General features: G+C 31.7%; 1 protein-coding gene across 2 annotated transcripts; it reads left to right on the top strand.

The window, feature by feature from the left end:
• The first annotated feature begins 1,152 nt into the window (after positions 1-1,152).
• Positions 1,153-5,561, top strand: LOC111883226 (hydroxyacylglutathione hydrolase 2, mitochondrial). 2 transcript variants are annotated; one of them, XM_023879567.3, is made up of 9 exons: positions 1,161-1,312; positions 1,853-2,001; positions 2,198-2,380; positions 2,738-2,941; positions 3,041-3,164; positions 4,062-4,162; positions 4,384-4,458; positions 4,822-4,920; positions 5,263-5,561. In XM_023879567.3, the coding sequence occupies exons 2-9, from the start codon at positions 1,873-1,875 to the stop codon at positions 5,407-5,409; spliced, it is 1,062 nt and encodes a 353-aa protein (XP_023735335.1). In that variant the 5' UTR covers positions 1,161-1,312; positions 1,853-1,872; the 3' UTR covers positions 5,410-5,561. The 2 variants fall into 2 exon arrangements, with proteins under 2 accessions (XP_023735336.1, XP_023735335.1); XM_023879568.3 differs by lacking the exon at positions 1,853-2,001 and having other exon boundaries at positions 1,153-1,312.
• Positions 5,562-15,147: the final 9,586 nt, after the last annotated feature.

Raw genomic sequence — 15,147 nt, 5'->3', positions numbered from 1 at the left:
CCGTGGATAGTGATGTGAGTATATTTGCACTTGCTATGTAGAACAATAATTTTTATAAATTTTGTAGTAGGTGTTACATTAGTTAACACCGAACTTTATTTCCGGCTATACATTTGAAAACTGTAAAAAATACATTGTTTTTTCATGATCAATAAAACATTCTATAATTCTAATAACATCTTCATAACGCACAAACATGTCAACCTTCTTATCCGCATCTCCAATCCACTTTTCTATCATTTTAATTATTTTTTAGTATCATTACCCATTCTACCTTTTTATTTTGGCTCTTTTAAGATAACTTTTTATTAACCATCCAACTCTTTTCCAAGTCCCTTTTCAGTTATTAAGTATCAAACTCTTTTCCAAGTCCCTTTTCGGTTGTTTTCTTCGGCACTCGCCATCGCTTCAGATACATAATGAAATATCAATATTTCTCTTCATAATGTCAAATACCATCTTTAGACGTTATTAGAACTAACTTAGATGAACTCAGGTTTATATGAAGAACTAGTGAACAACTTACAATCTTTTATTGACAACTATTTGTGAGACATTATTGCTTTCACAACAATCGTTCATGAGTGTGCACTTGAGGCCTTTGGGAAAATACCCGCTCGAATGACTCACAAGACATAGTGCCTCCTTTGCCGTTGGTACAATTGTTTTAGTAGTTAAAACTTAAAACTTAAAACACTATGACAATAAAATCCACTATTCAGTTTAAACTTGATGAGTTAGACTTAGACTGTTAGATAAAATGCACGTCTCGTTAAATAAAAATAAATTTTTTGTTGTCTTTTTTATGATTGAAAAAATAATATTTAGGATAGTTGTACTTAAGTATGATAAATATTTGAATAACTTTTTATGGTTCATAACAAACGCTAGTAATGTTTTTCATAATTGTTAACTGAATATAAAAATAAGTTAAATATATAATAATAATAATAAACATATTATATAAAAAGATACGAAGATATGAAAACGAGAAGTATATTATAACTCTATTGGTTAAACCACCACCAGTGATTAAAATACATATACTATATTTATCTAATTTAAAAATAGAAAAGGTTATGCTGTCATAATAAAAAAAGTTAAATTAAAAGTGAAAAGAAAACGCGTGGATGGTGTGGTGTCGAAGCACTCTATGTAATGTTAACCCATACCCGTCTGTTGTTCACCGTTTCTTTCTGTTCGCCTTGGGGTAGTGCTTGATTACAAAAGCAAAATTCGCACAAAAAAAATGCAAATGCTCTGTAGATCACTAGTAGTACCTTCTGCCATGGCTGCTCTCCCTTCTTCCGAGGTTTCTTTCATTTATCCTCACCTTTTTTCATTTATTTTCTTAGTTAATTTCGTATATACTCTCACGTCTTTCAAGATTCTAAATTCATTCTCTGATTTATTCGGATCGTTGTTTATCGCTTAGTAAAGTTTAAGATCATAGATATTCGCAGTGTCAGATTTCAGTTGCGCTTTATACATATATGTTGCCTATTTAATCGACTTCATCATCGTCATTGAGATTTGGATTCAGTTAGCGTGGTATAGGATATTAAATGCGGAATATATCTTTAGGTCATGCGTACTTGAGATTGTGATTCTCTAAATTACCGACTCATTGTTTCGGAAGGATTTTTTTTGGGAATTTAAGAGGAATGCATATCCTACACGCGATGTTCTAAAGCTGCTACTTAAATTTCAACTGCATATGTTGTTTTTAATAAAATTTTCGTATGCATATATCAAATAAAACTGTTCTAGCGTTAGGGTTTAGGGTGTTTGTTGATCTAATTTTGGCAAGTAGCTACTCTGATGTAACATTGTCTGTGAATCACTCTGAAAGAAACTACGAGAGGGGAAAAGATGAAAGGAGAAAGTAATCATATAGAAAAGCTAGGGGAAAGTTCAGGAAGAATTTGTCAAAACTGGAAAAAAGCTGAATCAACCAACTTAGGAACTATGCCTCTTCAGGATAATGTTTGGGAAAAGAAGGTAAGTTACTTTTTGCCTTTTGTTTTAGTTATCAAAAGAGGGAATACCAGAAAGTAGTTACATTATCCCAATAATATGATAGAAATCATAGAATGGATAGATCATGGATGCCTTAGCATTAATGAATTCATATACACATTGTGTTTTGTTAAAAGTTTTATTTTGTAAGCTTATTGATTGTTTTGTGTTGTGATAGGCGAGAAGAATGGTCTGTGTATGGCCTGGTATAAGGCAACTATGCCTTAGGAAAAACCTTATGTATGGGTTTATGCAGCTCTTTTCATTTCCATTCAAGACATTGAGAGGCGTGAGTCGATCTCTTGGTGTTTCTCATCTGTGTAGCATTTCCAACATGTCTACATCATTGCAAATTGAATTGGTGAGTTTTCACTTCACAAAAGAATATGTACATTTTTGTTGTATTTGGGTTTCAGTTACCTTTAACGATGTTTAATTTTTTATTTTTGTAAAGAAAAAATCCGTTTATTATAACTAAACAGTATATAAAGTGTAGTTAAAACTTAAAACTTAAAAATACACATATAATGAAAAACTTTATATGAAAATTCACTCCATTCCTACAAGCCAACCACACATGATAATGGAATGTAATAACTCATTCCATATTTCCATTACCTTTGTTTCTTTCATTACCCTCTCCATTCCATATTTCCATTCCTTCTTCAATAATTGTATATATTTATTTGAAGTTTTTTTTTGTGTGTCCTTATACTAGGTACCATGTCTGAAGGACAATTATGCATATCTTTTGCATGATTTAGATACTGGAACAGTTGGAGTTGTTGATCCTTCAGAATCTCTACCAATAATTGATGCCTTGAGCAAGAACAATCGAAATCTCACCTACATTTTAAATACTCATCATCATTATGATCACACTGGTGGGAATATGGATTTGAAAGCGAGGTATGGGGCAAAGGTAATGTTTAGGTGACTAATTCTTTTTTAAAATTATATTAGTTATTTTAATATCATCTCTGTATTACTTATAATGTGTTTGCAATGTTTGATCTTTCAGGTAATTGGATCCAATATAGACAAGGATAGAATACCTGGAATTGATATCAGCTTGAATGATGGTGACACATGGATGTTTGCTGGGCATGAGGTGCATGTGATTGCAACCCCTGGCCACACCAAAGGTTTTTCTGTTACTTTGCTACTCAATTGATTGCCAGATTGTCTGTAAAAAGACATGAATACCCTCCTCATCCTTGATAAAAATCTACCTGATTATAGCAAAGGCATCCAAAATCCAAATACAAAGTACAATTTTCTAAAAAGACGTGAATGCCCTCTTTCGTCCTTAATAAAAAATGGAATAAATTACATGAATGGTGCCTATGGTTTGGGTTAATTTGCGTGCTTGGTCCCTAACTTAATTTTTTAACTCGGAAAGTCCCTACTGTTTGTTTTTGTTACGCGCTTGGTCCCTGTCTTACCTAAAAAGACTATTATTTAAATAGGGAAAAATGGTGGGGTAGGTAAGGTAAGGTGAGGGGGTTGGGGTTGGGGTTGGGGGTGTGTTTATTTAAATAAATTAAAAAATCAAGGGCAAAATAGTTTTTTTAGGTAAGACAGGGACCAAGTGTGTAACAAAAACAAACAGTAGGGACCTTCCGAGTTAAAAAAATAAGTTAGGGACCAAACGTGCAAATTACCCTAAACCATAGGGACCATTCGTGTAATTTACTCTAAAAATTGCTCTGAAAACTTATCTAGTCCAGACCTTGTAACAAAAACAGCCTTAGTAATCTTTGGGGTGATTTTTTTTTTGTTTGTCATGGGTCTATCTAATATGCAAAAAAGACGTGAATGCCCTCGTCATCCTCAATTTGCTATGTTGATTATTTGGATACAGAAATTTAAACATAGTTTTTATATGTTGCTGGTTGTAGTAAATAGTAATAGATTTCTATATATTTAAAATTAGGATTATTGTACAAGGTAACAAATTTATTTTCTCAAAAAAGAAAAAGAAAGGATAATAGGTGTAAGTAACAAATTGTTAATTCTTGGTTTGTTTGGTTTGGCTGCAGGCCATATTAGCTTCTATTTTCCAGCCTCTCGTGTAATTTTCACTGGAGACACTTTATTCAGCTTATCATGTGGCAAACTATTCGAAGGAACACCTGAACAGGTATTCAGACTACATATTTTACTTTTAATTCACTGCTTCTAAATCTCACTTTTGGTAAGCTTTTGCATAAACATATTGGATATATGTTTCTTAGAGTTCCATATTGTTATTTAGACACCATATTTAGTTTCCCTTTTTTAGCCTTGTATACAATCATACAACTGCATTGCATTTGCATAACATAACTGTTAAAAGTTGTTCTGTTTTGTTTTGTGTATCAGATGCATTCGTCCCTAGAAAAGCTAACATTGTTGCCAGAAGACACAAATATATACTTTGGTCATGAATATACATTGGTAAGTCATGTTTTCTTTTAGACCTAAACACAAGAAATAGCAACCTACTTTCATGTCTTTCTATTAATTACAACATTGTACTTCTTAGGTTTTTTTTTTCTTATTAAGGCAATCCACTTTGAAATATCTACCTAATTATAGCATTGTACTTTGAAAAACCTACCCAATTCTAGCAATGAAAATTGCTATAATGTATAGTTTTCTCAAAGTAGAATGCTATAATAGTAAAAAACAAAGTAGGGAGTTATAATCACCAAAAGAAAGAAAGTATGTTGCTGTTTTTAAAAAAAAAAAAAAATCATGTGCACCATTTATGAAGCATGTAAGTTTATTTAATTAACAGTTAGAATTTTGTATATACAGAGTAATTCAAAGTTTGCATTAGCTGTTGAGCCTGAGAATTCGGAGCTACAATCATATGCAGCCAACATAGCCAATCTCAGGAAAAAACACTTGCCCACGGTAATGTTATTTTGATTTATGTTTTTTATCCACAATAGCAACGTACTTTAATCTCACTACTAATATTTGCAATATACTTATATTCTACACCCACAATATTAACATACTTTATATAGCTTTTTTTTATATGTGAATGTTTTCTACTTCTTTGGATTGTGTAAAACTGTATTTTGCTAAAATAGTTTTTACTCTTAAAAGTAATCGTTTGCTGTATCATGTGAGGGGATTATATTCCAATCCTCCATTCTTCTTGTTCTTATTAGAACATTACTCTCTTAAGAATTTTGAAAGTAGATTGCTATTAATTAAGCATGTGTGACCATGATTGGTTTTGTGGATCAGGTTCCAACCACCTTAAAGAAGGAAAAGCTATGCAATCCTTTCTTGCGTACTTCAAGTCAAGCAATACGCAGTGCGTTGAAAATTCCAGTGGATGCAACTGATGCAGAGGCCTTGGGAGTCATCCGAGAAGCCAAGGATAATTTCTAAATAAATTCCCATAATCATAATACCCTTTTCTCTACTGTCATGCACATAAGAAATTAGGTCTAGCATTTTGGAATTTGTGTTAGCAACTATACACTACACTTAGTGTTTGTTGGACATTTCACAAAACTAAGAATGAACGATTGATTGATTGATTGATTGGTTTTTTGCTTTTGGTCTTTTCGCTAACTATAAGCCATAGTGGATGTGGATGCCAACTAAGAGTTGAGGGCTGTTTGGTAACCTTTGTATGGAACCATTCAGAGGACATATCTTAATATGTCAGCATGCGGTGCGGTTGGTTCATGGTTTAGCCTCTGAATGACCTTTGAACGAATCAAAAGCCTTGGAATTGCCACTGAATGGTTAAGCAATCTTACCTTCTCTTAACTATTAAGAGATTTGAACCAATCAGTTGATTTACCAAACAACTCTTTAATCTGGTTAAAGTTGATATAAGTGATGTAATTGAAACCCATTAGATGCTCTTATATAGATATCAATGGGAACATTCCATGGGCCCTCTTTGTTGACCAAGGGAAAACCTTGGGCTAAAAATACCAAGCACATCATGTGGACATGGCAAACCATTTCTGAAGAGAGACCTATGGTCACCTTAGAGTTGAACCTAGTAGGTAGAAGTGGGCAAAAGAAAAAAGAAACTGGTTCATGATCCGAAACCGGTTTTTAAATTTAAACTGATTTGACAAAAACATGTTTTGATGCATAAATATTGTAAGCAACATGGAGGTTAATATACTTTTTTATGACAGAAGACAGAGGTATGTATGCAACATGGAGGTTAATATACAAAAGTAAGTGGTTTAACAGAATTACGTTTACTTTTCTTTTGCGTAAACTTACAGCAATGGAAGTTAATATAGGTAAGTATGTAAAGCCTGAGAGTTCACAAGTAATGGAGGTTTTTGGTTGTTTTTTTTGTTCACCGGTAATGAAGTCAACAATAGGCATTGGAAAATGGAAATGTAGTTTGCTTTGTTTATTAGACACTAGGTGTGAAACCCGTGCATTACACGGGTTAATTTAAAAAGTTAAATATAAGGTGTACACATTAAGGTGTTGTTTGTTTTTTTAAAACGAAAATTTGTGAAGTCTGCGGACCACCTCTGCAATCCTCTATAGCAGAAGAGGTGGAACAAACGGCTGCAGCCCATAATAATAAGCATGTTTGTTTTTTAACATCAGCAGACTGCTGCAGTAAACTGAAATTTAAATAAACTAATTTTATAAACTGAAAATAGTTTTCAACACCAAAATTTAAATAATTCTAGTCTTAAAACATTGAAAGGGTACTAAAAAAACATATAAAAAACAAAAATATAAAACTTATTAAAAACTTACAAAAATATAAAAGAAGCTAACAACTTTATTCTAGAAAAAAACTAATTTTAAAAAACATAAAAAAGAAAATAATAAAAAAATTTAAGAAATAATTGCAAATGATGTCTACAAAGTTCGTAAAAAATTACACACGTTAAAAAAGATGAAATTGAAACTGAAAATATTATTAATAGAAACGATAAAAAAATTAAAGTTTTTTTTTTCTTTTTTTTTTTTAAAATCAAGTTCAAAAAAATTTATGGAAACTATAATAAGAAATTGTATCAAATCCGTAAATGAAAGTTTAAAAAAATCTAAGTTTAAAAAAAAATAAAATTTAAAAAAAAAAAGTTGTACCAAAATTCTAAAAAAAAACAAATCAAAAATATGAAAGCTGAAAATGTTTGAAGAGGTAAGTCAAGTGCTGCGCCACACAGCACACGTACAGAGGTTTTGCAGTCTGAAGTCTTCCAAAAAACAAACTGCTGCGAGAGGAAAAATGTTGCGTGTGTGCTACGCCTCGCAACAGAAAGTGGTTTGAAGATGTTTTTTTTATAAAAAAACAAATAGCACCTAAGTATTTTCTAAAGTAAAATTTTTAAATAAATATACATAAAATGATGAATAAGTAATTCAATCTATACTAATAAAAAAAATATTAACATATTTAAAAAATCATGCTGAATATGAATGTTTAAAATTAAGTATTTTTTAAAATAAACATTCGAAATAAATACAATAAATAAAATAAACCACAGGGACCATATGTAATTTGTCTTAATTAATCTATACTAATAAAACTAATTAATATAAATTCACAAATAGAATTCATTAAATAGAAATAAAAATTCATCAAATGGAAGGTTTACAATATATGTTAATTATTATGAAGTGATATTTTAATAGGTGGAAGTTGAATAAAAATGATAAAAATACAAAAATGACAAGTGGAAAAAAAATAATTTTAAAATTCTAAGAAAATAACATATGTCAAATTCAATAAGAAGTTGACATTTAACAAAATTATCTTTATTTAGTAGGGTAGATTAGCATGCAGGACAAAGATTGATAAACTTGCAGCGGGTATGGTACAAAAGGAATGATTTTATGAAGATTTTCTTCCAACCTCGTAATGTCAAACTTCAGCCTCACTTCCTATTACCAGTTTGCAAAAATAGGTGCAACATACAGAACAAAGTGTATTTTTCTTTTTCTTTAAGCTCTTCTCCTCTCATTTCTGTTTGGGTCGACACAAAAGAATGTTTCATATTAAATGTTTAGTGACAAGTTTAGTAACCCGGTTGTCACTTGGCCGAGATACTTGGCTATTCTAAATGTGTGTTTTCGGAATTATAGACTACACACATTCATTTTGATACCCTTTAAAACAAAAATGCTTATGATTAATAATAATAATAATAATAATAATATAATAGTGGTGGTGGTAGCGGCGGCGGCGTTGATGGTGTAATAATGATATTGGAACTCAATTAATTAGGGATTTTATTTATTATAATTATTTTTTAAGAACGATTCACACATCTATATCATATATATATTTGTCTATAATGAGATTTGGACCTCAACCAGATAAAGGAATGATACATTTTCAAATATTTGATATCATTAGATCCGAGACCCTTTCATAAAAATTAATAACTAGTTTGGATTGAAAATTTTATGAGGATTTGAAATTGAAATCCATCACAATCCCCGATTATAAAACTAGACAAGATTTCAAATACCGGAAATTTGTCCTTGTTTGCGAGTATTTAGAAATCCTCCAAAGGGAAAAAAATTAAGAATTTCTATGAAAGATTTATGACAATTCAATTAACTAAAATTTATAGCTATAATATAGTATTATTCTGTTTTCTTTGCTAAAGACCATTTTTTTTTTAACTTTTTGCGTAAAACAATAAATACTTTAACCATGACTTCCTTTGTTTTGTTCTGTAAAAAGATTAGTTTATTATATACTAGGTTATAACCTACGAAAACAACGATTGACAATGTAAAATAATATATAGATTATTAACATAATAATCATTAATCATAGATTTGTAAATATTTATTTTTATACAAAGATTGATGTATTAACTATACCTGTATCATGTAAAATGAAATAGAAACTTAAAATAAACTAAAAAAAACAAAAATAAAAACAATCTATCATTGAAATAACATTGTTTTATTTAAAATTAGAAAGTAATATAATGTAAGAAACATACATGAAAGAAAACATGAGAATATAAATTACAAATCCATAACTTTACATGGAGCAATTACGAGTAAAATATTAATTTTTCTAGAAAAACACTGAACGGAAGAAAAAAACCGAAAGACAAATGGAAACCAACATGAAAATGAAAGCTAAAATAAGGTGTATGGATGTGTTGGTCGTGGGGAGAGACTCGTCCAAAAGGAAAGAATGCGTCTTTTGACAACTGTTGCATTTGATAGTTTGAAGGGGATAATACTTTTGGAATTAAAGATGAAGATCGACAATTATATAAACATTGAGTACAAATAATGATGATGAGGTTGATCTCGCCCATGTTGCTTGTAGATTCCAGGTTAGTTTTTTTTTTTTTTAATTTTTTTTTAATATCCATTAAAGTAAAGTTAGGAGAAATATTTAAAATTATCATTTTACCATTCGTGGTCAGCATAGTAAAGACCAGTACTTACAAAGCGCCCAACCAAAATCATTAAAAGAAAGGCTAAATCTTCTTCCATATACATAACATCAACTAGAACCGGTAAATTCACAATTTTACCCTCAAATAAAAAACATAATCTTTATTCATACAAGATGCCCACAAGGAGCCCAACCAAAAATGTATTGTTTGACCATTTTACCATTTTACCATTAACAGTTTGCATAAAAGCCTATAACACGCAAAAACATCAACTTTTTAGGCATTAATTTTATTTACTGCAGGAAACAAAAGAAACCAATTAAATAATTAAGTAAAATTCATTGCTATTTAGTATTTACAAAGCATGAATATGAAGAATAGAAAGTAAGATGCTATAACACCCAAAATTTTAAGGGTAATTTTTATTTTTAGAATGACCATAAATTATAAAAAGGAACCTCTCATTTAAATAGGAGACAACCTCTCTGTATTCAAACAACGCCAATAAGAGCTCCTAAAACTAAACATTGCAGGAAAAAAATGAATCCCTACGTGTAAAATGGACAAAACAATCACACCAAAGATGAAAGTCTAGAAATTAGAGCACCACCCGATGAAATTTTTATGATGATTAAACACAACGACAAAGCTCCAAAAAATAGAAACATCTACAAAAAACTTGGCCATGATTTCTAAAAGTAACCTAGTATAAGTTCCACAAAATTGACCTCTTTTATGGCCATGATTTCTATGACAAAAAAACACCTGATGCTAAAAAATATACAAAAATAACCGACGAGACTTCAAATAGTCATATCCAACTAAACTATTCATTAAAAATAACCAGTACTAAAGTTAATAATTTTGTTTTTCCTTCGGCAATTATCATTTGTAAGGTAAGTTTTTACCTCGCCCATTCTATCCAACCATAAAATCTAACAATTTTAGTCCAATTTTTCTAACACCAATTTCGTAACATAGGTAGGATTATGATTTAAATTTCTAAAAAGGTTACATATTCCTTTCAAACATGATAAAGGAGGAAGCAAGATCAAGTTGGCATATTTCTTTTTCATACTCTTCATCTTAACCTGTTGTGTAGCATCCAGTCTGCATATATCATTGCTTGAGGTTTGATCCTCCAGCTGAAACCAAGCCAACCCACAATCTGAATCAGTATTTGGCCAAATAGAAAGTTATGTTCATTCAGAAAGTAGATCCAACACAACTTTGGAATGCTAAATCATTTTATATGAACATAACTAAAATCTTGTGTTACTTACAAAGATTGCAAAGACATTTAAATATCATAAAAATAGTTAATCTGAAGCAAGGTATGCCAACCTGCAACTTTTCCCCCCAATAAGAACTTATTTATTATTCATTCAAATAAAAAGAACTTTTAATTTACCCAGACATTTCATCAAATAGTTAATCTACAAACATAAAAACTAAAAGTTATACACACAAATGATTTTTATTCAAATCTTTAGCATATGGGTATGTGTTATCTATTAAGAGACCCCAAAAAATATGCAGGAAAAAAATTGTATCAGGACTTGGTATGTAAGATACGTGAGATTGAGAAGAGAAGAGAACCTTGTTAATCTCGAATTTTGCTGGGCAACATTAGAAGCACATCAAGTTCTACAAAATTGCTTGAGCTCTTCCTTATCTAAAAAATATGAAAAATATATGCAGTTACATAGTAACATGACTCACAATCCGAAAAACTTGAAGGCATTTTAAGACTTTGTAGATTCAAGATATCAAATTTTCATTACTTGCACATATCATATTTGAAATCGATGTCATTTTTGATCAGGTATATAGTTAAAAACAAAGTTGGAAGAAGAAGAATGATACCTTACTAAGCTTAAATCGAGAATCGAGAATGATTAGTCGTTGAGGAATATATATAATACAGGACACATATATGAACCGATTGATTACAAAATTGGAGAAGATTACATGCTAATTTGTCATGGAATATATTGAATTGATAGAGTTGTTACCATAATAATCCAGCGTAAATGATAGTAATACCAAAAAATCAGGAAATCTGTTAAGGGACAGATTGATAGAAGCACAAGGTCTTATATAGCTAGGAATAAATCAAAGGGTGCATGAAAGGATGCCACGTGCCAAAGTAGATAGGTATAAGAGGGACATGTGGCATATTATGCTTTTGTTTATTAGAGGATGTAGATGTAGATGTAGATGTAAGTGTAGATAGATGTAGATGTAGATATAGATGTAGATGTAGATTTAGTTTTTCATGTAAAACTAATTACTTGTAAGTCCAGTTGATGAATCATATTACAAATTTACAAGCCCGGTGGGTGGTTTCTTCCACAAACATTGTGTTATAAAAAGGGAATATGACTTATTAAGGTGATTAATTTTTCGGTTTGTTCTGTAACATCCCAAAAACTATAACCAAAAATTTTATTTTTAATTATTAAATAAAACCATAGTTATCAAAATCATCTCATCAAAACATGAGACATAGTATCTCAAAACATCATAAACAATATATCCATATCAAACACCCATCAAATAAATCAGAGTAAACATCCCAAGCTAAAAACACTATGGTGTGTGCAATGCAGTCATCCCGAACTATTCCCCTTGCTACCGGAAGTAACTGAAACCAAAACTAAAAACCGTAAGCACGAAGCTTAGTGAGTCCCCCCAAACTACCACATACTATACACATAATCACATAATCACATATAAACATATTGTAGGCCCTGCCACTTCATCGGGCCCCGCACGACATCGGGTAGTGTCCGACATTGGGCCCCGCCCGACATCGAGAAAAGTTCGGTATACATATAAACATATCAAAAAATACACATAAACTAATCACATAACATAAACATATAAACATTCCTCGGGCCTCGCCCGACGTCGGACCGAAATCCGGAAGCATACAAACATTCTTCGGGCATTGACCGACATCGGACTGTAATTCGGAACATACAAATACAGACACATGCAGAATCACGAAGACATCAAGCATACAAACATTCCTTGGGCACCGCCCGACATCGGACCAAAAAACATATAAACCTACATCGGGCACCGCCCGACATCAGACCTTAGTCCGGAATACATACAGTCATACATACGGGAAGACATTGGTGCCTTCGACCCATTCGAACAGGGGGAAAACTCACCAGAATGCTGAATCTCACGGTAAAGAATCTCTAGCTCCTGCTCCGACGACTCCCAAGCTATTATTACCAAAATAACATTTAAGTGGTGTTTGTTTTTTGTCTACAGATCTTCTTGACCTCTTCTGCCTGCGCGGCGCAGACCACACACAGACATTAGCCTTCGCAGACTGTTTGCTTTTTTGAAGACTGCAGACCTAAAATGTTTGTGCGCCCTCTTCTTGGCACATATATGGACTAAAGTCTTCTAACATCTTCTAGCCTAAAAATACACATATCTTTTTTTTTTTAGTTTTTTTGACTTGATATTTATTCCAACTTTATTAGTGATAAACAATTTGAAAAATAAAGTTACAACACTTAAAAAAAAAGTTCGACGACACAAACATGATCTTTTTGAAAAATTTATAAACAAAAATTTATTACAATAATGGTCGTTGAAGCTGTTTATATAAATATGAAAAAAATCATAATATATTCTTATATTTTTTGTGCAAAATTTTATAAAACATTATTTAATACCATATCGTCAATTTCTTAAAAAAATATTTATGGAACGTTTATAATTGATTGAATTGAAAAAATCGAAGTTTATTTCCATGCATTTATGTATCAAATTCTTTGATTCCTAATTACAATGTTTAAGTATAACTCTGCGACTAAAATTATTGGTTTTTATCAAATATATATGTTAATTTGTACTATTTTATTTTCACTTTTTATACAATAATACATAAAAGTTGATATAGATTTGTTAATTATTTATAACAAAGTCATAAAAATATTAAAAATCACTTTGTAGTTTAAAAAAATCACTTAATTTAGATTTTAGTTTATTTTAGTAGCCTGCAGATGTTAAAAAAACAAACAATCTTCTTTTTTCAGACTGCAGACGTTTGGTCCACCTCTTCTGCTGTAGAGGTCTATAGATGTGGTCCGCATACTGTAGACATTTTGTTTCAGAAAAGCAAACAACACCTTAGTCAAAACCTAATAATCCTTCTTAGGGTAAAATGACCATTTTACCCCTGATCTAATCCAGTCCATGACCTAGGCCCAAATCCATAAAATGAAAGACCCAATTCTTGATAGCCTTCCTAAGCCCACTAGCGGCCCACTAATGGCCCATTTTTCTAAATTAGGCCCAACTCCTCCAATGGGCCTTCCCTTAAGCCCAAACATATTTTTGGCCCAAAATCTGGTTTTTGATGACTCAATAAGGCCCAAAGCTAAGAAGTCCAAGAATGGCCCAAACCGAGGCCCAAAACAAAACCTAGCCCACTGCCTGAGTACGCGGGGCATACTAGGGTGTACGTTGTGCATACATGCTTTTTGGCTTGTACGTTGCGCGTACATGCTTGTGCGCCCATCGTTCTGCTCTGTTAAGCCACTTATACCATTAACCACTTAATACTTTATTCTAGAGGTTAAAATCACAGATCCAAGTCGTCTTCAACGTCTTAATCTATAAAGTCACTGACTTGGTGACTTTACACGACCAAAATGAACCCAAACTCAAAGTATAACAATCTACTTCCATGAAAGTGACCTTAATTCTTGTATGGGTGGATTTCAACCCCAAAATGGCAACTTTATGATTCTAGAACTCAAATAACACTAAGAGTGGCAACTCTAAGTTCCAGAAACGACATGGACACAAGGGAATTCATCCATGGACCAAAAGAGTCCATAAACCCAACCTAAAAGAGATCAAAGAGAATAACCACCAAGTGTCACACCCCCAAACCGAAACAGCGAAAACGTTCGGGGGAGGAGGACATCATGTACAGTATCACACCAATTGCATCATAGTAATCAAAGTAAACACAACCATTACATTAAATAAATAAGGTATTTACATCTTTTTGATACATAGTTTGTATGACATCAAAATGTATAACAAAAGTATAAAAGACGCTACTCTAAAAGTCCCGTCTTCTCAAAACCTACGGGTGTACCTGTCTACCGGTTCCTTGAGAATACAAGTGGTTTTGAAAGTGTATCAACATTTAAGTTGGTGAGTTCATAAGAATGTTTTTGTACTGAAATCTTGACTTTGAATCTTAGAAAATGTTTGTATGTTTCTCAATAAAACCCAATATTTTCTTTAGTAGTGAAAAGTAGTCTTAGACCTAAAGACCAAAATGTATGTTTGTTACCGTATTCTGTAATTGTATATTGTAGTAGTGTTTGATAAGAACTCTTGTTTGTATATATTTGTATGTATGAATGGATACCACCAGCTGTATTGTATAGTATTGTTTTGTATAAAAACCCTTGTATAAAATCCCTAGATACCTCAAGTAATGTATACCACTAGTGATGTATAGTAGTTTTATTACTTAAAATAAAACCAAGTGTTTGTATTCCCTAGAATCCTCCAGTTGTATTGTATAGTAGTTCTATTAATTAAAATAAAACTATTTGAAGAATTGAAATACCGTAAACAAATGGTTAGTTTATACTGATGTGAGTTTGATATAACCATGCTTGATGTGACCTAGTGACCTCTATGACGTTCTTCAGGCATCAGAATGGCATGACATTTGTCACCCTAGGCCTGCCGACCTAACTGTAGC

Source organism: Lactuca sativa, chromosome 3, assembly GCF_002870075.4.
Source record: "Lactuca sativa cultivar Salinas chromosome 3, Lsat_Salinas_v11, whole genome shotgun sequence".
In the NCBI taxonomy this organism is placed as follows: Eukaryota; Viridiplantae; Streptophyta; class Magnoliopsida; order Asterales; family Asteraceae; genus Lactuca; species Lactuca sativa.
The sequence above is the reverse complement of the archived record's forward strand: the minus strand, read 5'-3'. Positions and strand labels throughout refer to the sequence as shown.

Bases quoted from the DNA above. Each gene is read 5' to 3' on its own strand.
- LOC111883226 (XM_023879567.3), top strand. From the start codon at position 1,873: ATGAAAGGAGAAAGTAATCATATAGAAAAGCTAGGGGAAAGTTCAGGA. The intron at 2,942-3,040 runs GTAATGTTTAGG...TTGATCTTTCAG, and splicing joins AAGCGAGGTATGGGGCAAAG to GTAATTGGATCCAATATAGA. The intron at 4,921-5,262 runs GTAATGTTATTT...TTTGTGGATCAG, and splicing joins GGAAAAAACACTTGCCCACG to GTTCCAACCACCTTAAAGAA.